We start from the raw sequence: 24,816 nt of genomic DNA on the forward strand, positions 1-24,816 counted from the left end.
TACGCCGCAATATTTTCCAATCACAAAATTAGCTCCTTAATAAATATAAGGGTTATAGCTTTTATAACTCTATATAAACCAGAGCGTTATATTACTCGTTATACATATTGCTGTAAACTTCTGATAAATTCCAATTTTTCTGTCCTCCCGCTAAAACATGTTGTTCAATCTAAGCGTCACTTTTTCCTATCCGTTCTTTCAATGAGACCCGTGCCTGTAATTCGATATAGACGGTGGTTTTACTAAGACAGCATGACAGATAACTGATATTCTGGTTGGAGTTAGCGGCGAGAAAACTGTAGATGTCGGTTTTTAATGGCTTTTTGCGGAAGATAATTTCTAAATCACAGGGTAGTTAAAAATACTTAACTTACATAAGGGGTTTCTGCACAGTTTAGAATAGGGCCAATAATTACATAATTATGTAAACTTGTAGTATATTTTAAACTGTACTACATTCGTAGATGCGCCTAAATCAAGTATAAAAAATAAAATTGAAAAATTTACAGTCGTTTTGCGTTAAATACTTATTTTAAAAAACGCCAGGTGAGCGTTGCATGCGGACGCCATTTTAATTTTACCTTTCAGATATCTCATGCACTTAGCTTATTTTTCGTTTAAAATCAATTATTTTTAACCGATTACGGTTTAATGTACTAGGGTATTAATATATTTATTATTGTTATGTGGTATATAGTATAGTAGCATTTTTGTCAAAAATGAAATAAATTCAGTCGCGTTTTAGATGTATTTGAAATGTTGTAAATTTTATTTATATGTTTGAGAAAAAAGAGTGTAATTAAGAGATGGAATTCGTTTTATTTTTGAACGCTTTCATTATTTTGCAGGCCCCGAATTGCTTTACAATTGCAATAAATCTTATAAGAGAGAAAGATTAAATTATTGTTGTAAAGTAGTCTGACTTCTGAACACAACCCAACAAACATGATGCATCCAGGGTCTAATTTCCGACCAGCTTTTCCGTTGGAAGGTAATAGTGTGTGCCTTATATGCGTATTGGTATTACTCATCAAACTAAATTGCCAAATTCTAGGGATACACACTGTATATGTACAAGTACCTTACAAAATGTGTGGCTGTAGTACTTTTCCATGTTAAATTCTTATATCCCTCTATTTTTATTTAAATACGATTAATTATATTTTTGTAACAGATAACAGTGTTTTTTTGGTTTACATAAATGATTACAATTTTTGAGCTTGATATAGCATAGGAGTTTTGTGTACAAATTTACGCCAAGCAAAATGAAAATTACCCCCAACTAAACTGCTTATATTATCATCTCAAGCTCAACTGGACAGCTTGAATAATTTATTGAGTGTCAAACGGTTGCATCAAATAATCCTCGCGTCAAGAAAACCAGTTGCTGTTTATATACAGCTTATAGTTTTCCCGATTTTGTAAACTTTTCCCAATCCCCAAAGGACCGACATAAGCCTCGTGTATAAAGCCACCACGAATCGAGACTCTATTATTGATCAAATTAAATCAGCGTAGAAAAGGCGTCGCTAACTTAGCAAGTCGATAAAACACTTGCTACCGATGCATTATTTATAAAAAGGTATCGAACCCAGTTTATAGACTTGCGGTTTAACCAGTAAGCTACGATCGACCGGTTCTTATCGACTACTGATGTTAATCAAACTGTAAACCGAAGCCCTCTCTTCACTAGTTAGCTTAAACCGCCTTGAAATTGATCTAATGAAATAACTACTTTGTTAAACTTTCGCTTTAAAATTGCCCAAACCTGATTTTAAGTTTCAGTGTTATTTCTGTAGGATTTAAAATGAATTGGGTAATGAAAGTAAGTTTTACAGAAAGTGTGAAGTTTAAAAATTAAACTCTTGTCCGAATCAAGTTATCACGCCTCGGAATCCGATTAACGGAGAATTACGCTTTGTCTAATCGTACAAATCCTACACACGAATAACTTGCTGGTCAAGTTGCTGACCCGTGTTCGCGGCTGGTGCATAATTACACAGCAACTCGTGTTCCCACGAGCAAATTTAGCCATCAATGCGTCGAAGTGGTGTGAAAATGCAATCCGCAATCGAAGGTCATTAAGTTGTGATTATGATTTTGTTTTAATGATCGCATGCTCGCTGCCGAGCGCAGTCGGAACGAACGACAATGAGTGTTTAATTATGCCCAGTATTGTCCCGGGCGTATCGCAACAATGGCTAGCATCCAGACCTTACCGTCTCGCATGTAGTGCACGGACGATGTTGAAAATAATAGGGAACGTGTCTATGCAGTTTCGACGGCCGTGTGGGAAAACAGATCACAAAAGATTGGCACAAGAGACTCCGGTTCGCCGGAAGATCGGCATTACACCTGTTATCAGACGTTCGCAATGAATTTTTAACTTCATATCTTATTCTACTTGAGATATCCAATGCAGCATCAAATTCAACCGAAAAGCTTGAATTTTAAAGCAGCATATTCTAAAAAATATCGATTTAAAACGAGATATAAATTCATATCGAATGTTGGTATAATAAATAACACGGAACATAAAACGACTTCTCGCCTTTCTGTTTACTTTTCGAGGTGTGTAATACGCTGACAACTTTGACGCTTTCGGCAAAAATATTTGACCGCGAATGTAAACAAATCGCTCCGACCATTGTCCTTCCTTGCAACGAAAACGCAACAGTGACGCATTCTGTCGCAATGCTGCCTTGAATTGGTCACCTGTGTTTACAAGCATGATGGCAGCTGGTATAAGCGGTGTGATAATCGGGAAGTTTTAATAGGATTTACCTGCGATGCGGTATCGTAGATGACAGGACGCCGCCCATACAACGTGTCCGTGTATTGGATTCTCGCCAATCGTTGTTGCGGAGATGGCATGGGAAAATAAACCGCATTGCGTGTGTATATCGAGCATATATAATGCCTTATAATAGTTTATAGGGGTTTGCTGGAAAATTAAGTGTTTTTTTTTTATTTCATGCTATTTTATACATAATGTAATAAAAATACTTATTGTGTCCATATTTTGAAATGGCACACATTGCTGCATGTTGCTTTTTCGCTAATATATACCATTACGTTCATTATAATAATTTTAATAAAGTCTGTAATATAATATTAATATATTATTAACTTTTATTCGTCTTTTAAATTACAGTAACGAAGATTTAAAAACAATTAAAACAAAAAATACATAAAATAGCGACAAAACGACAATCGTTAAAACGCATTGATTCTATTTTTCAGGTCAAGGGCGAGTAAACCAACTCGGTGGCATGTTCATAAACGGTCGCCCTCTTCCCAGTCATGTACGACATAAGATAGTGGAGATGGCAGCTCATGGTGTGCGACCGTGTGTCATAAGTCGACAGCTAAGGGTCTCACATGGATGTGTCAGTAAAATTTTATGCAGGTATTTAGATAAGCTGGGCTTATGTGTGTTGTGTCTTGCTACTTGTCAAGATGCTTTGATTTTATAATTTTAACAAGATAAGACTGCACTGTAACTGTTATACATCACTTTTGTTTTATTTTTTACCAAACAAAAATGCTTTGCCTCCATTTTGTATTTAGCGGTTTAATTTAATCAAACGAAAAGTACTTTAAATACCGCAACGCTTTTTGTAAAATTTAACTTCCGAAACTGCAGTAAATAATAACTCATACCATTTGAATAGCAAAGCAAGCAAAATATAATTTGTATATCTGAATTGTAAATATACCAGACTTATCACTCTATTGCTAATTAACACTTGCAACCATAAAACGAAGAATCCCATGTTGCACAATTTCCCATCCAACATTGTAACGTTTAAACAAACATATTTAAACTGACATTCATTCACCCTAAGATACCAAGAAACAGGATCAATTAAACCGGGAGCAATCGGTGGCAGTAAACCAAAAGTAGCCACCGCAGATGTCGATAATAAAATAGAAGAATACAAAAAAGAAAATCCGGGAATCTTTAGCTGGGAAATCAGAGAACGACTTATCAAGGTAGTTTTATTCAACTTAAATATTTAGCATTATTTTCTGTTTGCATTTTGAGCCTTTTGGTATATTCTGTCATCGTATACGGGGAAATGAATTGTGGTGATTTAGTTTAATTTATTCATCATTTTTTTAAGTATACTGCCTTTATAATTGGTTGTTATTTGTTCTAACACAAAAGTTTAAATTCCACTTATTTGCTAAAACCAAAGGATGCGGTTTGCATCTATACATTGTGCATTAATTTTACTTTTTTTTAATTTACGTATAATGTATACGCCAATTATTTTTTTGCAATTTAGAACCCTCATTAACACTATTACCAATAACTTTAAATATACAGGACAATATTTCACATTGGGTACAATGTTAAGTTCTGTGAATTAATTTTACTTTATGTCTGCTATTTATAGGAAGGTATATGTGATCGAAGTAACGTTCCTTCGGTCAGTTCTATTAGTCGAACTCTGCGTGCAAAAGGTTGTGACGTCGAAAACGAATCAGAATCCAGCGCAAGACTCGATCCAGGTGATTATCGATTGAATATAAATCTTAAATGTGATTTTTGTGGACCCATTTGAACCGATATTGCAGATCATTGGGTTTTCGCATTGAAAGTGATGTTAGCTTACTTTTTTACCGTCTGACATCCTTGAAGATGGTTTTAATATTAAACCTAAACGTAGGAGATAAAAAATGTATTATACCGTGTGGACTGCCATGTATTTACTGACCAAAAACCCGTATTTTACGCACCTAAGGTTGGCTTACAAGTTGCCTAATTAGCTATAAACCACTTTGCTTTCGTTAATTTCGGCTTGTCACTCCACGGTGGCTCATCCCCGCCTAATCAGGAAGATTATTGGCGCACCACAAAGACAAAATCATAACGACATATTGCGCGCTGCGACAAATCTCGGGCGCGCTGGAAAAAGGGACAAAATACTCAGCGCGATCTGAAGCTTTCTCCCTTGCGAGCTGGGGACTAATATGCACGAACTTTTGTTCGCGTTATTAAGACACGACGTCGTACAGAATGACACTAGGACTCCCGCGGGTTCTCGCTCCGAGCCGAGCAACGATAATGAATCCACCCGCCTTTAGGGAGGGAAGGGGCTGTTAGGCTGGCAACGACGACCGCTTGCTTACGCTCGTCAAAACTATATTAGTTCCCGCTCGTGTTTGGCCTTAAGGTTAGAGGTCGAGGTTAGAATTCACACTCCCCGTCGTGCAAGGGCGCTGATGATGTTTTGGTCGCTTTCCAAAGAGTTGTATCTTGTCTTAAGGTTTGCCACGTTGTGTGACCAATGTTTTCAACCCTAAATGACTGACAATTCTGTTCTTCCCGGTCGGGCCTTTAAATGTCTAAAGCTTTTAATATATCAGGTGTGAAATTTTTCAAAAGTTTCCAGAGCATTTTAACATGTCGCAAAATTGGTCACTTCCTTCCGTGACTGTATAATGTCGCCGACCCCAAATGACTGACATTTATAATCTAACCGGTTGTGAGAATTTAAATAGTTAAATCGAACAGGTGAATAAACATCATCGCAATTGAAACTGTTGCTTCTATGCAGCAAATACCTTGCCGAAATAAATAAGCGCCAACTGGCGGGGAAATTGCCCCACTACCGTGTTTGCACAGTCACTATAAGCCGCTTAAAGTGTCAAATGAAAACACAGCCGCAGCCCCAGTAGAAAGAAAGTCCCCATAATTTCACTATCCTAACCACACTACTTAGTAGTGGTCCACGGGAATAGACGAATTTGGTAATTTACGTGGCCGAGCCTATACTGGAACGTGTATATCTCCGATTCTATTTACACAGTGAGCATAAAATTGCTTAACATCGAATCAGACCGGGTGCTTTTGAACCTGGTCTAAGAAAATCCTTTGCATTCAAATGTGGTTTATTGCCTTTAATTGCGTTATCAACTTGTATACAACTCCTTGACGAGCTTAATTTCCCGAAAGCTTTACTTCGCATTGGTAATCTCGAATTGAAATGCAGCATTTCGACCAGATATTATCGGATATCAATTAATTCCGTTTCCACGGAGACAATTAGCCGTTGCTGCTTGGTTGTTTTTGCGGCTGAGCGTTCGGTACAGCATATGGGAGCGGTTTAGGGACCGCCTCACGGTCAATTTTACGCCGCTGTTCCGCCCCTCCTGTCGCTGTTGCTCGCCAGCGGCATAGCCTGTCTCTTCACCGCCTTTTCTGTTCATTAAATTTCCACCGTTAATTCGCTGCCGTTAAATGGCCCGTCGACGTTCGCCTAATAGACAAACCTGACCGTGATAGTGAAACATGCTGTTATGGCTTTAAGATGAGGCTGCGATAATGGCTGTAATTTAAATCATCAACCGGAGCTTTTAGAGCCGTGCAGAGCAACACATTAACGAAGTATATTATACCACCGTTATCAGCAAGTGAAACTAAACCTAGTAAAAATGGCGCTTTGACTAAATGTCAATCATCCGTGTCAAATGTAAGTTATTAAGTGACAATAAATGCGGGGAAAAGATACTTTGTATCTTCATTAACTGCAATAATTAAGTGGAACGGCTACGAAAATTGGCAAGCGTATTTCACACACAGTCTAAACGTCCAGCAGGGCAGGTGTATTTAACATTCGCCGCCGGCAATTCCCGCCATTTTGTTGGACACCTGGACAATAGAAAAATGTCCAACCCTTAACACCTATACAGCGTGTACTCGGAAACTGGTGGATGTTCACATGCTTTAAATCGCCGGGTTGATTTTCTAAGTATGTGCGCTACGGAAGCCGGGGAAAACGGGATAAATTAAAGCTAAGGGACACCGCTGCGCTAACACTAAAGCTGGAGTTAAGTGTCGATTTGAGGCATTAAAATAGACGCATAAGGGTCGGAACAATATAGGATTTGAGTCCTGATCGGGATTTAGACGTTCACTTTAGCCCAAAACAGATGTCGCCGATTAGGAACTGTTACCAGCGTGATGTCGTGTCGAACACAATGCCTTCAAAGCAACAGTACCAACGCTTAAGTGTCAGCAGCGCCCAAATAGAGCGACAAATTGACATAGCGGAGGCGCTATGCCTTAACCAAGTCACAAAGTACGAAAACCCTTCCCGCCTACTGTGCTACAACAGTTTCTGGAATTTCGACTGCTGGTTATTATTGGTTGGTCTTCTTCCTGTGTTACGTAACAATACCTCATTCATCGAGGGCCACCCGATTGGAATATCAAAATGACGTCATCACTGTACAGTCACTTTAACAGTCTAACACGATAATAACCGACTAAATCGGTTATGTTCATCCGCCTGCCCTACCCTGTCCCATCCCTTCACCGTGTTGGGTTGCGTTAATTCTTTGATACTTGTACGAGTGTCGCGAACTCTCCACACAATTATTTTGTTTGATTATTAATAATAGAGAAAATATAAAAAAAGGTTGTTTGTAGTAAATTACGTTGCGATAAAATTGCCATATTTTAATTCTTCTTGCTCGTTACGTTTGGTAGTAAACGAAAAATATTTTTAGAATTATATAACGATTATAACCGCATCCTCGCAACTCAGTATAGCTTTGTTAGTTATTAAAAAAAAAAGATTAGGAAAATTGAAATATTATGTGCCAAGGGTATCCAACCTGCAGCCACCGTACTTTGTATTTTGTAAGTTTTGGAATTCATAGGCCAGATGTTGGCGCATTACTTCAATATGTTTTTTTCATTGGAATTTGCAAACTGTTTCTTGTCCTTTTATACCCTATAATAGCATTTTAGCAAATAGATTTCTCATCACGTTTAAATAAGTTTGTGTTCAAAAGTCATTGGAAGCAGCAGTGCTTAATACACGTTACAGGTAGATCTGTATCGTGGGTTCAAAAACATTCAAAACACATTAAATATTATATTTGGTGATATGCTTAAACTACCGCAGGAGTCAAATTTTCGGATTACCTTCAATAAGTCGATGTTTTTTAGTTTAAAAAGTTTGAAATACCACTTGATGATTGGGAATAGCATACCTGTACGCAAGTAGATAAAAATCGATGTTTTAAATATTCAAAAAACACATTATGCGTTTTAATGTTGGACTTGGAACTACCACAGTGTTCCGGCTTAACTTTTACTAAGCTACATAAGACGGAAGTTTTTGCGATAACATTTTACAAATACACTAAAACTGTTCCCTAAATAAAGCAGCGATCATAGCTAAAGATAGAACTCGATATATAGATTCGGTGGAGTTTAAATCACCCAAACTATAAATGCAGCAGCATACTTTAGATAGGAAAACTCGTTTATACGTTTTAATGCTAGAGGGGTGTACTTTTGGTCTACGGGTGTGATTTTTCTGCTGTCTATGTGATCATACCTTTGATTATCTGCAACGGGGTACTCAAGTGCTTATTAGGTTCATCTGCAATCTAGAAATGGTGCACCGGAGCGGTTGGGACGGTTATGTTGCGCAACCGCCTAATCTTATTAATGTCTATATTTGGAATGTGATTACCCATTATGAATTAAAAACAGAAACAGACGAGAATTTGAATTGTTCGTTTTGGCATTCTTTGAAATGCCTTTTCCGCCTACCAAGTCACGACAATTTTTTCACATTCCGAAACAATGCTGGTTTTTTGTAACAAGCGACTGATTTCCAGATTGCAGCTTTGCTAAATTAAGTTTTAAACAGCAATGGAGGGTTTTGATGTTTAAATGCATTTTCGCGTCTTCTGGGTTAAAAGTGACAAGGCACTGTTGTATTTACCGTATGCCGTCATATTGGTGTTGTTGTCAATACTCGGATATTCTATTTACCCCTTTCATTGTACTTACGACATTTCAGTCAAGTGCCTCGGGCTAGCAGAAAACGGCCGACGTTTCAAACATTTCAGCCAATTTCAGGGGCAGATCGTTGTTACTATACCTCCGCGCCGATGACTAGAAAGATCTATTCCGCCTAAAGCTTTTGTCAATGACCTCCATGCGCGTTTTCGTCATTCATTCCTAGACCGCTGTACTTATTATGTCACAAAGTTGCGGGTACGAAGTAGATTCGCCATGGCGTTTTAAACCAGTCATTTTCCGCGGATTAGCGCCCGTTTCGTCAATTGAAGTGACACTAATAGACACGAGATATGAAGTGTACGGGCTTTTTAATGTCTGATCGACCATGGCGGTCTTTAAAAATAAAAATACACGAAATTATTTATTCAAAGTAAACGGTTGACCTTGGTTGATACAAGCCTAAAATTACTTTAAAAAACATGCATTAAAGGATATGTGGTTAAAACGTGGATAGTCTGTTCAGTTTTGATACAAACATGACAACCTATTGAAACTAATCATTGAAGGATAAATTTTCCACATTTTGTGTTTTTAGGTTTAGCAGTCATGCTATTGTTGTTCACGTTTTACTCAAACAGTTTTTAATGCGTATTTCGTCTACGTTTCTTAATTCGAAGAGATAAATAACAAATTCTGATATCAAAAATGATACAAATGAAAATAATATTATGTTTTTTTTTTCAGGTAACCGCTCTTCTTCTTCCGGAGGAGAGCCGAACGAAGTCGGAGGATCCGACAGTGAGTCAGAGCCAGATCTTCCTCTTAAAAGGAAGCAAAGAAGAAGTAGGACGACTTTTAGCGCGGAGCAGCTGGACGAGCTAGAGAGATGCTTTGAAAGAACTCATTATCCTGATATTTATACAAGGGAAGAACTTGCTCAAAGAACAAGACTAACTGAGGCTCGAGTTCAGGTTAGCGAGTGTTTTTCTTTAATTTACGCGATGGTGTATATTTTTAGGTTATATGAATACTGTATTCGTATTAATGAATCCATTCGTATTAATGTCTAAATACAAGTTAGGGGCGGAAGATATAACTTGTCAATGTAACGAATTGAATCGACAAACGCATTGCATATTTTATTGACGTTTTGTCAAGTTGCTCATTTGGAGATCATATTAATGAAAATGTGGGCTGACAATGGTAAAACGGCAAAAGGTAAACCGCTATATCTGATATATACAACGTATCAATTAAACTCGTTGCCGATACCCCAGCATTGTCTGAAAAGCTGGAATTATCTGCGAACGCCAATCGCGGCTAAAATTCGGGTGTAGGTGAGAATTTGGTCGTCCATCTTAATTTCCGAGATTATAAACGACGTTCGGTGCCCAGGGGTTCAATAAGTTGTGACACCGGCTCGCTTTGTAATCAAGCGCTTATGACACCGTAGAGACCAGCACCGGTAACTGTAGCTAATAGGTCAACGGAACCAGGCATTTGTGCCTTGTTAGGCTTCCTATATAGCTACGGAGTGTCACTTGTTTCGCTGAAAACGAAGCGACGGGTATATTAATGGTGTGAAATAGTTAACAGAATCGCATCGCCCGCGCCCGAGGTCGAATTCTGCCATCCATTATTTTCGCACATGATCAGTCTTCGTAAGCGTCCTTTCCGCGGGGATAACGTCCATAATAACAATAAATAAACCGACGGCACAAAAGCGCTCGTCGCACCTGACGCGACCGATTACAGTCGACTGGAGCTTGCTGCCGGAAAATAACTTAGTTTTGTGTAAATAGTAAACGAACCCCTACGGCCCAAATACGTTTAAGCAAACTGTTACAAATTTTGCAACATTTTTTTTAAACAAAATAAGCAATTTTGCAATTGGCAATTGGATTTCGCATAAATTTCGTGACCACCTAATGTGTATGTTTTGAAATCAAAACTAAACACTTAATGTGGTTTTCAAATGGACAGACTGTGTACTCTGTTTTTTTGGCACCATTTTTCGTAAAGTTTTTTTGTAGCAGGGCTATGCAGTACGAATATATGCGCCCAAGCTTACGCAACGCAATTCATCATCGTCTAACGGCTAGTTAAATTAAGAAAGTCGGTGAGCGGAGCGGTTACGATCTGAAAACGGTAAACAAAAACAAAGACGGTTGAGAGAAAGTGAACAACGGTAACACAGAGTGAAGAACGCAGTTTTGCAATCAACTTAGTTACCGCTTGCCTTATTGCATGCCACAACGATAAGGAACGAAATAAACAAGCACAAGACGAAAGTCGTGCTGTCTTACCTCGCCAGTCGATCAAATGAGACATTATCTCCCGCTGGCTGTGTGGTTGAAGACTTTATACATGCAGCATTCACCGCAGCATCAGCCGTTGTACCTCTGCCAGTCTCAGAGTCGCTCAAAGCGTTGTTTATTACTTTAAGCGATCGGATTTAGCGGCTGATGACAAGACGATAACCTTCAAGTGACTGACCAGTTCGATTACAGTCATATCGTACCGTCTAAACTGTATCACCGCCGCGGTTTAACGCGGGGTTGTGCGGTATTCTAGTTTTGACAATAAACACGACCAGCAGAGACAAGCACTTAAAGCGGAGCCCTTCTCCCCCTCGAGCTTCGTATATAGTCAACAACGTCGGCAAAGTTCAGAACCCCGTACCCAAGCGGGCACCATGTAACGTAAATAGATGCACCGTAGTCATAATGGCGCTTCGATCAACTAGTTTGATATGACATCGGTGATTCTCGTAGCTGCCTACGCTGCGGCGCTTACATTCTTTGATTCAAAGGTTTATTTTGCGTTTGCCTCGCTGACAAACAGTGGGCTTTCAATCGTTTTCAAGTTCATTCCTAACACATGAGCAACCCTCTGACGCCAGTTTATCACCTCCCGCTTTAACCAATCAAATCGCGGAAGTAGGGTCACGTGGGTCGTGAGGTAGATCCGTCATGTTCAATGCTCGAAAACCGGGAAAAGCGATTTTCCAGTTTGCTACTTACTGCCACCATAAAGCTGTGATATTGACCGATCGGCCTGCCAATTTGCGCTCAGCTGGTGAAGCGATGAGGTCACCGGTTTAGCCATTTTGTTTCGCGCTTCCAGCTGTATTAACACCACCCCCTCCCCGCCTTTGGGCTGTTGTGTTATACATTTATAAAGATAAGTATACCGACTACGGGTGGGCACGGGCTAAGTAACCCGAGCCATGGTTAGAACAGGTGGTCGGAAGAGGTCGTTAGTCATCCACCGGTCTCAGTGCGTAGGCAAAATTATGGCGATCTCAAAGCCGATCTTTTGTTACACTTTCATTCAGAGAGATAATTCATGACGGACGAGAGTCGCCTCCCGTGTTGAGTAGTCGACAATGACAAATTAACTTCAAACTGTATCTTCAGTAAAAACAGTTGGTGTAAAATCCTTTTTCATCAGGTGTGGTTCAGCAACAGACGGGCAAGATGGCGGAAGCAAATGGCGGCTCAACAATTCCATGGCATTCCAGCCCATCACCCCCACCACCTATCACCCCACCTCGGGTACCCACACACAATGCCCGGGTCAGTGGGCCAAGCTGCACATAACTATATGTTGCAGACAAGTGGGGCACATCATGTACAGAGCATGCATGAAAGCTTTGCACATACGGCGTCTTCTCATGGTAAGCTTTAACTCTTAACATAAACGAACAGCATTCTCTTTGTGTAAATACCAGTGTCGCTTAAACCATAAGTTCCCTCTAATCTATAAAGAGTTCAGAAAATCCGCTTCAAAAGTATGATAAAGTCAACTTACATCATTATAATAAAAATGCTATCTATATATTATATATGTGTGAGGCCATGAAACCCGAGAGTAAAGCCCGAGTTGGCTCATTCTCCCCCGAATGTACCAGAATATTTCTATTAAATTATTACCAATTTTTTAGTCTTTATGTTTCTTTTTTTCTTGATATTTTTAGTAAACGGTTTCCAATCTAGTGGTCCCTTATAGATTGTCTAAACTGCCAGACATGCAACACCCATGGTATATTGACTGCCCCGCGAAGATAAATTAGTTAACTTTAATTTATTATTCAAATCTTCTGTACCAAAATAACCACTCCCCGACTTACAGATCACGGTTCCTCTCTCCATCGCCCCCATGCGTCTGTACTTACGTCACCAGTTCACCACGCGTCACAAGCCATTAGATACGACACCACAGATCCACTTAATCAAAGTGCAGCCGCTGCTTATGGTTTAATGGGAGCATCAGCTGCAGCAGCGGCCGCAGCAGCTCGCTATAGTCAGTATCCATCGGCCGCTGCTTTCGGCGACGCTTACCCGATACATTATCACCACCACTCAACGTCCCCACCTAGCGGTAGCTCGGTAAGTGATCAAAACTGCAAATAATACTAAGCAAAATTGGAAGATTACTTTCCATAGCCTTGAAATAAAAAAAATCATTTCAGAGGCACGCCCGTTGGCCTGTTACCCTAATTGACTATTATATATGTATATCCCCAAATAGAAGTTTCAATATTTTATATTAATTTTTTTTTTTAGATTTTCGGTTTTCCGTCACACACCCGACAAACTGCAACAAACCCAGTCGAGCTCACCACCGGGAACCCCCATTCCGGCCCCAACTCTTCACCCATCGATGTGGGTTCACCCGGAGAAGCGGGGAATCACCCCCTGCACCAGCAACACTTTGTTTTAGCACAGAGTGCACGAAGAGCCCACCAAGCAAGCAATCAACGCAATCACCACAACCAACACCACAGCGGGGAAACTACCACCGCACCTTCAACGTCACCAGCATCAAATGGAGATGGACACCCAACAACTGGTAAGTTCTGAATAATGAATAAATGAACTTTATCTATCCTCGCGTGGTAGCAGCAAGGTCGTTTCAACACGGGTCCTATGTCATACACCTCGACTGCTTACGAGTTGCACCGTTTGTAACTTTAAAAAAAATGCTTGCTATCAAAGGCGAACTATTTTATAGATTGGTGTAAACTGCAAATTGTAAATGATCCATGTTTTATTTATTATTGTCTAACTTGGTAATTAGCAAAAAAATGTAAGAACCATAACATCCGTTTTATAACTGTCGTTGTTCATTTATTTAGGTATTTATTCAGTCAGTTTAACTCTACCATACTTTACAGGAATTGAATCGCAATCGCGAGCATATTCAGCACTAGCAGGTCAACAACACCACAACACTGACTTGCATAGCTCAACCTCCGTAGCGGGCCAGCAATCGACAGCTATGCTCTCTTCGAGCGTCGACCACTCAAGCAATGTATTCGCTGGACAGGAGAGGGGTGCGCCGTCATCTCGAGCCGGATACGGTGTTGGCCCATCAGGATTTGCAACTGGTGAAGTACTACCAACATCAAGTGCTGCTTCACATCAATCTTACGCATCATGTCAATACTCACCGTACGGACAAGGTGAATATACGTGTTCTAATCTACGTGGGTGACGTCTTGCAGTCTGTCACGGCATGGAACCTGAGACTTGGGCCAAAATTGCCAATTATTAAATGGCTGACGTTGTAGAATAATCATACAGTAGGGTGAGAAAGACAGGACACCTTTAACACATGATATCCTAATAGTTCTATGGGAGTCGTGAGAATATGTTTTTTATAGTTTCCTCAATGTTCTTTGTTTGCTATCAAATAGGACAAGAAAATAGATTGTAAGGTGTCTCAACTTCCCCTACCCTACTATATACACATACTATTGTACTTTCTTTTGTACTAAACTGTTTAGCAAATTTGGAATCCAACTTATATTGTTTGTAATGACGATTTCTTTGTTTCAGCCAGTGGTGATTATGGAAGTGCCGGAATAGCTGCTCTACGCATGAAATCCCGGGAACACAGCGCTTCAATTGGACTTATCCCTGTCGGCGGAGGACCGAGCGTTCAGCATGCATATTGACCGTATGCGAAACAACAGCAGCATGAAGAATATTACAGACCACCAACTCACTTACGTTGGTGAGTGTGTCAAAGACTGTGTGGAGTGACACAAACATGCTGCCACGTTCTCGCGTTTCGATTTGTCGTATTTGACGTATATTAGTTCTACCTTGGCCGTAGTAGGCTCTGAGTGTTGCGTACTGCCTTTTGTTTTTGTACCTTTTATTTGATTTGCCAAATGTGTATTTGCGGACCCGTTTATGGAACACTAGCCGTAAATTACGTTTCTGTAACTTTGTCATTTCTGCAACAGCCTGACTGTTAGCAACATTATGATATTTGCTGTTAAACCTTTTGCCAAACGCCATTATCGTGGCGGGGTTGACTTTGCTTATATTTGTGTTTGCCACGCTAACATTCAAAAGTTATTCTCGTTTTAATGACCGCCGTTGTCTTGTAGTGCAGCTTGTATAAACAGTAGACAATAAATGGTTTAATGAACCCACACTCTGTGTACGTTTGTGCTTGTAGAAAAGCGTGCAAGTAATAGAAAATTACAGCACGTGCAATTCCCCTTTAATTATTAATGCCCGCATTAGGCGACCTACGCCACTGAATCCATTTCGGACTCTAAAGTGATTGGAGCCGCAAATGGGTACAGTTGTACAGGTATATGCAAACGTGACCTTTTAATATTATACAACAGCGGAGTTAAAAGTCAATGTAATGTTAGGGCAGCAATTACGGAATGACATAGCGGTAGCAATTTACGTCAATTGTATCTACTTCTTCGAAATGTAAGAGAATGGCGCTTGGGGTTACCGAATGACGTAGAAAACAAGAAGGAGAAACATTATTGCGGACACTTACACCAACAAATCATGTTACAAATCACTAAATCATTATTTTCGCGGAACTTTAAACAAGTTAATCACAATATACAATGTGTACATGGTAGCGGTGGTACGCAACATGGGAGTTTACACTGTGGCTTACCGCACCACAGGAAGACGTGACTTACACTCCCATGCCACAACAATTAGATGCCACGCCACGGAAACTACTGACATTACATTATGCCGTTAAAACAATTATTCGCGTGCTGTTTTATGACTCAATATCAGATTAAAAATGACGCCAATGCGAAGTGTTTACCGTACAAGCATCTCGAAGAAATAAACATCAAAATATTTACAAAATATCAAGTTACAGCTTTGTGCGGACTCCTTTTGGGACTTCCCCCGACACGTCATACGCCATATTTGGAAGTCCTTCCTTCCCTCTTGTCGGCATCATCATGACGTCAGACTTTGTGTGAATCTTATTGTCTTCCCCACTCGGTGGATTGTTTGAATAATCGCCATTCCTTCCGTTACCCCGATGCAGGTCGTCGCCCCCGTCTTCGGAAACCGATATGTTGGCAAATTGGTTCCGCATTTCTGAACGTGACCTGCGTATTCAAAACAATTGATTTTATGCGCTATATGGACAGAATGCTTCGGCAGCTGCCCTGCGCACCAAGGGTCATATTTGCCTCTTTATTCCAAATAGGCAGAACAAGCAAATCATTTAGTATATAAAAACAAAACAAAATTAGACCGTTTACCCTGCCTAAACCCCCCCCCCCCCTTTTTTTCCCCCGGTTGGGCCCCAAATTTTTTTTTTTTTTTTGGGGTTTAGTTTTTTAAATCACGTTTTTTTCCCGTTCCCCCAAATACCTGCGGCACCAAATAGTAGCGGCGCCTAAAGCACAAAGAATAATGAATCCCAGGACCGCTCCAAGTACAGCGTACATGATGACTAAATCATCATCAGATAGACCTCCTTTAACTGTTTCATCCAACAACGTGTCGTCCCATTCATCTGGGTTTGCAGATGCACCAGAAGTCATGAACTATGAAACAGGAAGGGTGTTTTGTACAATATAGGGCGTTATGGAAAAAACTGGGCCTGAGTTTTAGACGCGCCATGTTAGGTGCCCAACAGCACCATGGTAGCAAACTAATACCACAAGTAGTTTAACTGCCACTGACATACAATAGTAAGTAAAGTTTGTACAAACCTTCTTACAGAGCTCTTTCCCTTTTCTTGATGTTCCTGTATTTCCCGACCCACCAGTGACCGTCACAGTAGCAGTGCACACTAAGTATCGGGTTTGGGGTTCGAGGCCCGTCAAGGTTACTTCTCTGTTTAAAAATATTTGTCAATAAAATCCATTTCTTGTATTACCTAGAAAGTCTCAGTTAGGATTCTGAACCTTGCCATCTTAATATATAATAACAGACAAAGGGTCTTGGCCGACGTTTCAAACATTTGTACAATTCGCACGATAGACAACTGCCGGCATGTGGGTTTAGTTTTACCGCCGTTTACCTTCTGTGATTTCGTACTTTAATCCTTTTCTCGTGCCCACCATTCAATGGGGTGTACGATACAGCATGAAATGCATCAACATTATCTGAGGCCAGCATACCAATATATGGTAGAGACACAACCGCTGTAGTTGCCGTCACCGTCTTCACAACACTGGGTAAGCATTGTCTGCAACAAGAATATGCATTTTAAAAGTGTTAATCCGTCACTTTACTAAAATTAAAAAAAAATAGATGGCAATATAAGAAGTTTATATTTTCTGTTTCTATAATTCAAAAGTCTGATAAAATAAGTGCTTAACACATGGGTGTTGGGGTAAGGGGACAACACTAGTCTACATACCCACTCGCTGCAAGATCTCGTTTAGGAGGAAAATTGAAAAAGCTATGCAAATAAAACAAGGCGACAAATGTTTTTAAACACACATGCTCCTCACTTGAAATCACCAAGCCTCAGATAATCAATCCTCCTCCCAGCCTGTCGTTGTGGACTCGCACAAACTATTTGCTTTCTGTCCTTTGTCTGAATTTTAGCTCTTGCGCCATCAATACCAAGGGCATACCATTGCATCCCGCACCCACACTCCCAGGGGTTGCCGGCAAGGTACAAAGTCCTACATGAACATGGCATTTATCTAAACTGCGGACTGTAAGGTGTTTATCAAGGCAGTTGAAAAAATCCTGAAAAACTGTGGACCGCTTAAGTGTCACCTAAATTATGCAAAGGGGACAGTTTTAGATTACCAATTCTCACCTTAACCCCAATTTATCTTACATTCCAACGGTATTACTCATATATAATGACAAATGGTTCAATTTTAAAACTATATCATTATCCTTAAGAAACAAAAAGTATTGGAGTTTCCAAGATCAAACATCTTCCATTTTTGAACTTTTTACCTCAATGCAGGTAAGGCGGGAAAAAGTTGCGTGACGTCACATGATTTTAAACGCATGTCGTCCAATCGTAGCTCTTGTAGGTTGTTTAAGCCAACAAGGTCTGCAACATGGAGGTTTGGGATTGGGTTTCCTTTCAAGATCAGAGATTTTAATGAACGCATGCGTCGTATCTGCACAACAGGGTATTTAAAACACTTGTATTAATTAAACCGTTAAATACAGAAGGGTACTATTATTACAGTAAAACTTTATACATTTAACCGATGATTTAACTAACTTAAACAAAAATTGTACATGTTTAAAGAAGGACACTAAATCAAATTTTACAAAGTTTGTACTTAATTAACACGGTTGGCATTTGTGTCTTCTTAATCTTGGCCCATATATTTAAGCAACAGTGATCTTAAGTTTATAACTAAACGTTTGAAGTTGTTTTACAGGTTTCAATCCGATTTCAGAACCAAAATATTTTATTTTACATATAGTAGAGTGAGGAAAGATGGGACACCTTTAAAACCTAATATCCAAATAGCCTGATCGTGTTTTAAACAATTATCAACGGTCTGTGGAAGTAATGAGGATACGGTTTTATAATTCATTGAATGTTCTTTGTTTACTACCAAATGAAAAGAGAAAACTAAACGAAAAGGTGTTCCATCTTCCCCCACCCTACTATACTTGGGCAATATAGGCTGTGACCTACATTGCCATCTCCCAGGGTCCTAGACCTTCCAATACACTTACCAATGTCGGTATTGAAGTCAAGTTGTTTCCAAGTCCCAGATTTAAATAACTAATCCCTTCCACGTTTCCAAATGCTGCTGGTTGTAAATGCGTAAGACCGACATCACGTAACAACACGAGTTCCAACTTCGAAGGTCCAACAAAAGCACCGTCCGGGAGATTCCCTATAGGATTGTTGCAGAGACCTAGAACTCTAAGTTCTGTGTTGTGTCGAAAGTTCGGCGTTCTCTGTTAAAAGTATGTGATTGTAATAGTTAAGCAAAGCAAGTTTAGTAACACCGTTACTTGAGCACAATCAATACTACATATGCACACGCACACATACGCCACACATGAAGCCATGCAAAAAGGGCATATATTTTTGTCGTTTAATTCAAAATTTTACTGTAGCAGTTTAGAATCTCTTATTCGCAGCTCCAAAGTAATGTTAAGTAACAGTACCTACCGTTAGATTATTGTACAGAAGCCATATCTCTTCCAGCCTAATTAGTTCCACCAAAGCCTGATCGCCAATGCTGATAAGTCCGTTCCGCTTTAGGGATATTTTGGTTAACTTTTTGTTTCCTTGGAACGTATCGTCGTCGATCTTTTCTATCTCATTGTCGTCCGCTGTCAGTTCGTTTAAAAGTGATAAGCTGAAAAATATATTTAAACTGTATAAAAACTGCTGAAAGTCAACTTGGCGGACCATAATTGGCCTGAGGAAAACTTATTTAACGGCGAGGCAACGAGCAGTTGTTATAATACTGGTGTTTTGTTTCACACACCTTGTTGCCACTTACGTGTTATCACATGCGTAGTTACGTGAGCAATTAATTTGGGAGGATTTGTTCATTTTCGGTAATGTCCAACATGACGTAAAAGAGACCACTGGGTTGGACCAGGGACCTCGCTGTACAGTTTAGACTGCAGTGGTTAAAACAACTAAGATTAATCTACTTTGACTTTATCATACTTGGCAAGAGCATTCTTGTTTAGCTGTCTCAGTTTGTTCTTGCACAGGTGAAGCGTTTTAAGATTCCTCAGTTTTGTTACCCATTCACCAGCAATTGTAGTGATACCGTTGCCTTTTATGCTTAGCGTTGTCAGTCTGGATACTCCTGAAATGTAAAATGGAGTTTCAAATCATTTTAGTGCACACCGAGATTACGAGGGTACAGGTTTTGCTTGCGGCAACGACAAAAGAATGATTTTAGCCAGTTTGTGATGCAGGTGTAGGCCTTAAACTAAAGAGTAACAGTATAGGGTGGCATTCTTCCCGTCTGCTTTGAACTGTTAATATATTACTGCCTAAAGCGTCCTATGCCTGCTTACTTTCTTTTATTTAAAAAGGGTTCTAACCTTTAAAATCTTCTGCGTGCATTTCAGATATCTGGTTGAACGAGATGTTGAGAGTCTTCAGGTTAACAGTGGACGAGGCTAGAGCGTCAATGGATAAAGTTAAAGCGTCGGGAATTCTGGTGAGATCGTTGTGAGAGAGATCCAGCCACCTCAAACTCTGAGAGGAAAACGCGGTCGATGGGAGGTTGGTGATCGAATTATAAGAAAGGTCAAGGGTTTGCAAATTGGGAAGGTTTCTAAAAAAGAGAAAAACATTACGAAGGGAACTTGTTTTAGATATATAGTGAGTGGTTATTTACCTGTATTATATATAGCGTGTAAGGTGTGATATTGCATTTAATGAACATACAGTAAACAACAGAGTTACAATATGTAAAAAATATAACTTACGGGTTAAAAGCCAAAAAACTTGAAGCGGTAAACTAATCTTAATGTATATTCATTTGAATTTTAAGCTGTATTATTTAAGTAGAATGTATATATAGTACATTAAGGAAATTATTTTTCTAAATTTATCTATGTTTAGTAATTGTAGCTTACTGGAAGTTGGTTGAATGAAACGTGGTAATGTTGTTTTTGTTTAACTTTAGAATTTCAATATTTGAGTTGGCGTTGGACAAAACTGGCACCGCCGTCAACCTGGTAGGAAAGTGTTTTTAAAAAAACGTTTTTTAATAGTTTGGCGCTAATTGTTTTACATTACACGGTGTTGCTGATGGGATACCATAAAAATATTGCCATATACTTAAATGTAAGATTGAAAGGAATTCTTCACATGTATTTGCCAGTCCAAAGGAACTGCGTTTTAACGTTCTATTCAGGTTCCCATCATCACTTCCGTTCAATGTCTTGGCCAATAAGGACACATACGACAAAAATGATAGAACATCAAACCGTAACCCCTTATTATTGTATTGTATATTGAGAAATAGACCACCAAACTAAAGTTAAACTTCTGGGTTTTATCCAATTTATATGTTCGAACACCACAGCCACTTACAAGTTGTCACCCAAGTTTAAAGACTTGAGACGAGTAAGAGGTTCAAATGCAAGTATATCTGCTCCGGTCAGTTCGCAGTTGCTTAAGTCCAATTCAACTAAATTCGGAACCCCCGAGAATGCAGCTGTTGTAGAACGAAATAAAAGAAATATGAGAAAAAAATGTCTACGACATACAAAGGAATAAATGCGTATAAAACAAGGATATATTATACTTAAAGTTTCACATAAGAGCAAAAGTAAGATATTCCATACTAATTTAAATTTAGGGAAAATGTTTATTATATTAAAATTTCTTCTAAAGAAACTTTTAAAACAGTTTCTTCTGAAGGAAGTTCGCGTACTTCGTAAATTAAAATGGCATACTTTTGCAACAAAATGCGCGATATTTTTCGATAAAATTTGATACAGTATTTGATAACAAAATATATATTCGTGACCACGGAAAATAAATATTAATTTCCACACACAGCAAATGTTATTTAATGAAAACCATGTTATAAGAAAGTTTTGCTTCTTTACTACATCACAATTACCTATTTTTTTTCATTTTCGATAAATATTTTTATAAAAAACTGTTAAACTCAGACAATAATCACCTGGAACATTATCCAGCTTGTTTTTATGCAATTGTAAATACTCGAGTTTGGGAAAGTTTAAGTTTCCGAGGGTGTTGGAACTGATTTTGTTTTTCTTTAGACCAAGTCGTTTTAACTCTGGCAGAACAAACACGTCACGCGGGAATCCCCCTAACTCGACACCAGCAAGAGAAAGGTTTTGCAAATTTACCAACGGATGAAAATCTTCAGCACTAAATATCTGGAAGAGGAAATGTGTTCCATTATATTAGCTAAAAAAAGGATTTTAATACTGTAAACCAGCATCACATTCGGAATACTGTCTACACATTATAAACTTGTATGCATGTTGAAATATTAACGCGGTACGGTTTTTGACAAATTTTTATGCATGTCGCCAATAAGGTTAGTTCAAATAGGTGAACAGGTATTACAATTTAAGTAGCAACATAATCCATGCATTATCTGCCGCTCTAAATGTTTTCAACCCCATATACATAAGACATGTTAAAGCCTTTTATCTAATCAAATTTTCAAAGATTTTAGTACTTAGTTTGGTAAACACTGCATGCCTAACTTGGTCATACTAGTTCTGCCTTTGACGAGTTCGTACACTTCGTGCCCACTAACTAGTTACCAAATATGTAAATTTGTATTTGTACCATTTTTTTAATTACGAAATTGAACCACACGAATACCCAGGAATAGGTTTAGTTATTATACCTTTATCGGGTTGTAGCAAAGCGATAGTTCAGTCAACCCTGTCATCTCCCTCACCACAGAGGGCGTGGTTCTTAAACGGTTGCCCACAAGATTAAGTGTCTTAAAATTGCTGACGTCAGCAGCAAACGCACTGCGTGGGATTTCGGTCAAAAGGTTTTTCTTCATTTTCAGTTCAATCAGTTTTGTATTATCTAAACAGAATTTAAATTTACGTAAATTTTGTCTTAGCGTTTACTTACCGCATATATATGTATTTTCTATATATAGTAGGGTGGGGGAAGATGGGACACCTTTAACATATAATATCCAAATATCCTAATCGTGTTTTAAACAATTAACAACGATCTATGGAAGTCGTGATGATATAGTTTTATAATTCTTTGAATGTTCTTTGTTTACAATCATAAGTGGAACAAAAAAATAGATTGAAAAGGTGTCCCATCTTCCCCCATCCTACTATATAGCTAATATTCTTTTAACACATCTTCGCAATTACGACGAAAAGGACATATAACTATAATCGAACCAGGCAAAAATAAATCTAAAAACAAACAGATACATTTATAATCAATGGAAAATACGTCAAATTAGAGGTTCAAGTAGTTCATAACATGTTATCATACATACTTGTAAATGCGTCATTGGGAAGCGCCTTTATTTGGTTGCCATAAGTACACAATGTTGTTAAGTTCTCGTTATGATGCAAATGTGGAAGTTCTGTTAGACTGTTACTTGCTAGATATAATTTCTCAAGGCTTTCGACTTCCGAGAATACGTTGTCTTCAATCATGTGAAGATTATTCTCTTCCAAGGAAATTACGCGAAGGTTCGGGCAGTTCTGCGATTGCGATAATATCGATAAATAAAACAACAACAAATAGTAGGGTGGGAGAAGATGGGACACGTTTTTATCGTATTATCCTGTCCCGTTTGGTAGTAAACAAAGAACATTCAAAGAGTTAAAAACCGTACTCTCACAACTCCCATTGACCGTTGTAAGTCTTTTAAATCCGATCAGAACAACATGTGTTAAAGGTGTCCTGTGTCTACCAATGTATAATATACATAATATGCTATTAAAAGTTGAAACAAAATAATATTTATCACTTCGGTACTTCAGCGAAATTAAAATATTTTAAAAAATCTCCAAGAAATACGGAAATTAACAGCAAACAACAGTTGTAAAAATACGCCTTATGCAGTTTAGGTTTTAAATGCCTGGCCGTCAAAAAAAAACAGCTCAAACAAAAGTCTACATGCGTACAATGCTGCCCACGGTTAGTAAAATTTATTTTTAACAGAACTTTGAAATACTGATGTATTCAAAACTTTATGTTCCATTGTACTCACATCAAAAGCTCCATCCTCAAGAAAATAAATCTTGTTTCCGTCCAAGTTGATCTCTTCTAGATTCGGCAAATGCTTGAAAGAATCACGTGGTACATTGAGAATATTGTTGCCTGGAACATGAATGAATGTAACATAATTTATCCTCGCGTGGTCGGAAAACGGCAGTTATTATAACAAAGGTGTTTTTTTATATACCCGTGTTACCAAGTATGTTACTTCACATGTATTGACTGCAGCATTTAATTTGGCTAAACAATCAATTACTTAACACAAAAGCGCATTAAATAGCAAAACAAAACGGTATAATTAAGTTTTTAATAGTTTAGCCTATACTGTCAAATATGTGACTGTGGCCAAAAGTTACAAATTCTGTTCTGTTATAGCATCGCAGAATTTGGACGTAAAAAGTTAAATTATAATAATTTAATATTTGTAAAAGTTCAGAACCTGACAAATCCAGTTTCGTTGTGTTTCTTGGTATACGAAGTTTTGGCACAGCACGAGCAGATGGCAATTTACAAGTCACGGTCGTATCTTCGCATTCGCAACCATTTGGACAATTAGCGATGATCAGAGGTGTAAGAACTAGTAACGTCACTAACACATGTGTTAAATTTAATGTATCCATGTTTGCTTTGTCTAAAAAAGCTTGTTAGTACTCCGGGTTCAACAGAAACGATTTTTAACTGACGCTCTTTTTCCACAATTCTAAATACAGTTTTAACGACTGACGTTTTTCTGTTAAATATCCCTTTCTTGGTTGTTTCAATAATTTGATCCTCGCTATTGTTTTGAAAAGATAATTAAAAAAATACCATTGTTATAAACTCGTAGCTAAATTTTTCAAATCGGCAACGAGCGCAAGGTAATTTTAACCCATATATATAACTGTAACTTTCCTGTCCACTGTACCATAAAACTAATACTGACCATAAGAGTGGCTGGTTTGACACAAAGGGGACAGCTGTAAAAAGACGGCGAGCCCTTAACTCGTTGTTGAATGTGCAGCGACTTGATCGTTATTAGCAAACTCACCAGTTGAAGAATATGAGCTGAATGTTGTTGCTAAGTTCGCGAACTCACGCGTTACAAG

The 24,816-nt window shown here is 38.7% G+C and overlaps 2 protein-coding genes across 2 annotated transcripts; one reads left to right on the forward strand and one right to left on the reverse strand.

Annotated features, from left to right (window-relative positions):
- The first annotated feature begins 528 nt into the window (after positions 1-528).
- On the forward strand, positions 529-15,223 carry LOC778727 (paired box protein Pax-7). Its single transcript, XM_018813858.2, has 10 exons — positions 529-991; positions 3,244-3,409; positions 3,849-3,996; positions 4,404-4,518; positions 9,518-9,744; positions 12,227-12,452; positions 12,908-13,164; positions 13,342-13,627; positions 13,953-14,240; positions 14,617-15,223. The coding sequence occupies exons 1-10, from the start codon at positions 946-948 to the stop codon at positions 14,733-14,735; spliced, it is 1,878 nt and encodes a 625-aa protein (XP_018669403.1). The 5' UTR covers positions 529-945; the 3' UTR covers positions 14,736-15,223.
- A 165-nt stretch (positions 15,224-15,388) lies between these two features.
- On the reverse strand, positions 15,389-24,371 carry LOC100178406 (slit homolog 1 protein-like). Its single transcript, XM_009861609.3, has 17 exons — positions 24,171-24,371; positions 23,724-23,833; positions 23,001-23,211; positions 22,374-22,564; positions 21,672-21,891; positions 21,074-21,197; positions 20,614-20,712; positions 20,074-20,309; positions 19,688-19,832; positions 19,178-19,367; positions 18,733-18,960; positions 17,989-18,158; positions 17,526-17,702; positions 17,090-17,257; positions 16,779-16,902; positions 16,435-16,610; positions 15,389-16,166 (listed from the first exon to the last, which is right to left on the reverse strand). Exons 1-17 carry the CDS (start codon positions 24,349-24,351, stop codon positions 15,923-15,925), a joined length of 2,994 nt encoding a protein of 997 aa, XP_009859911.2. The 5' UTR covers positions 24,352-24,371; the 3' UTR covers positions 15,389-15,922.
- Positions 24,372-24,816: the final 445 nt, after the last annotated feature.

This window comes from Ciona intestinalis, chromosome 10, assembly GCF_000224145.3.
Source record: "Ciona intestinalis chromosome 10, KH, whole genome shotgun sequence".
NCBI classification, from domain to species: Eukaryota; Metazoa; Chordata; class Ascidiacea; order Phlebobranchia; family Cionidae; genus Ciona; species Ciona intestinalis.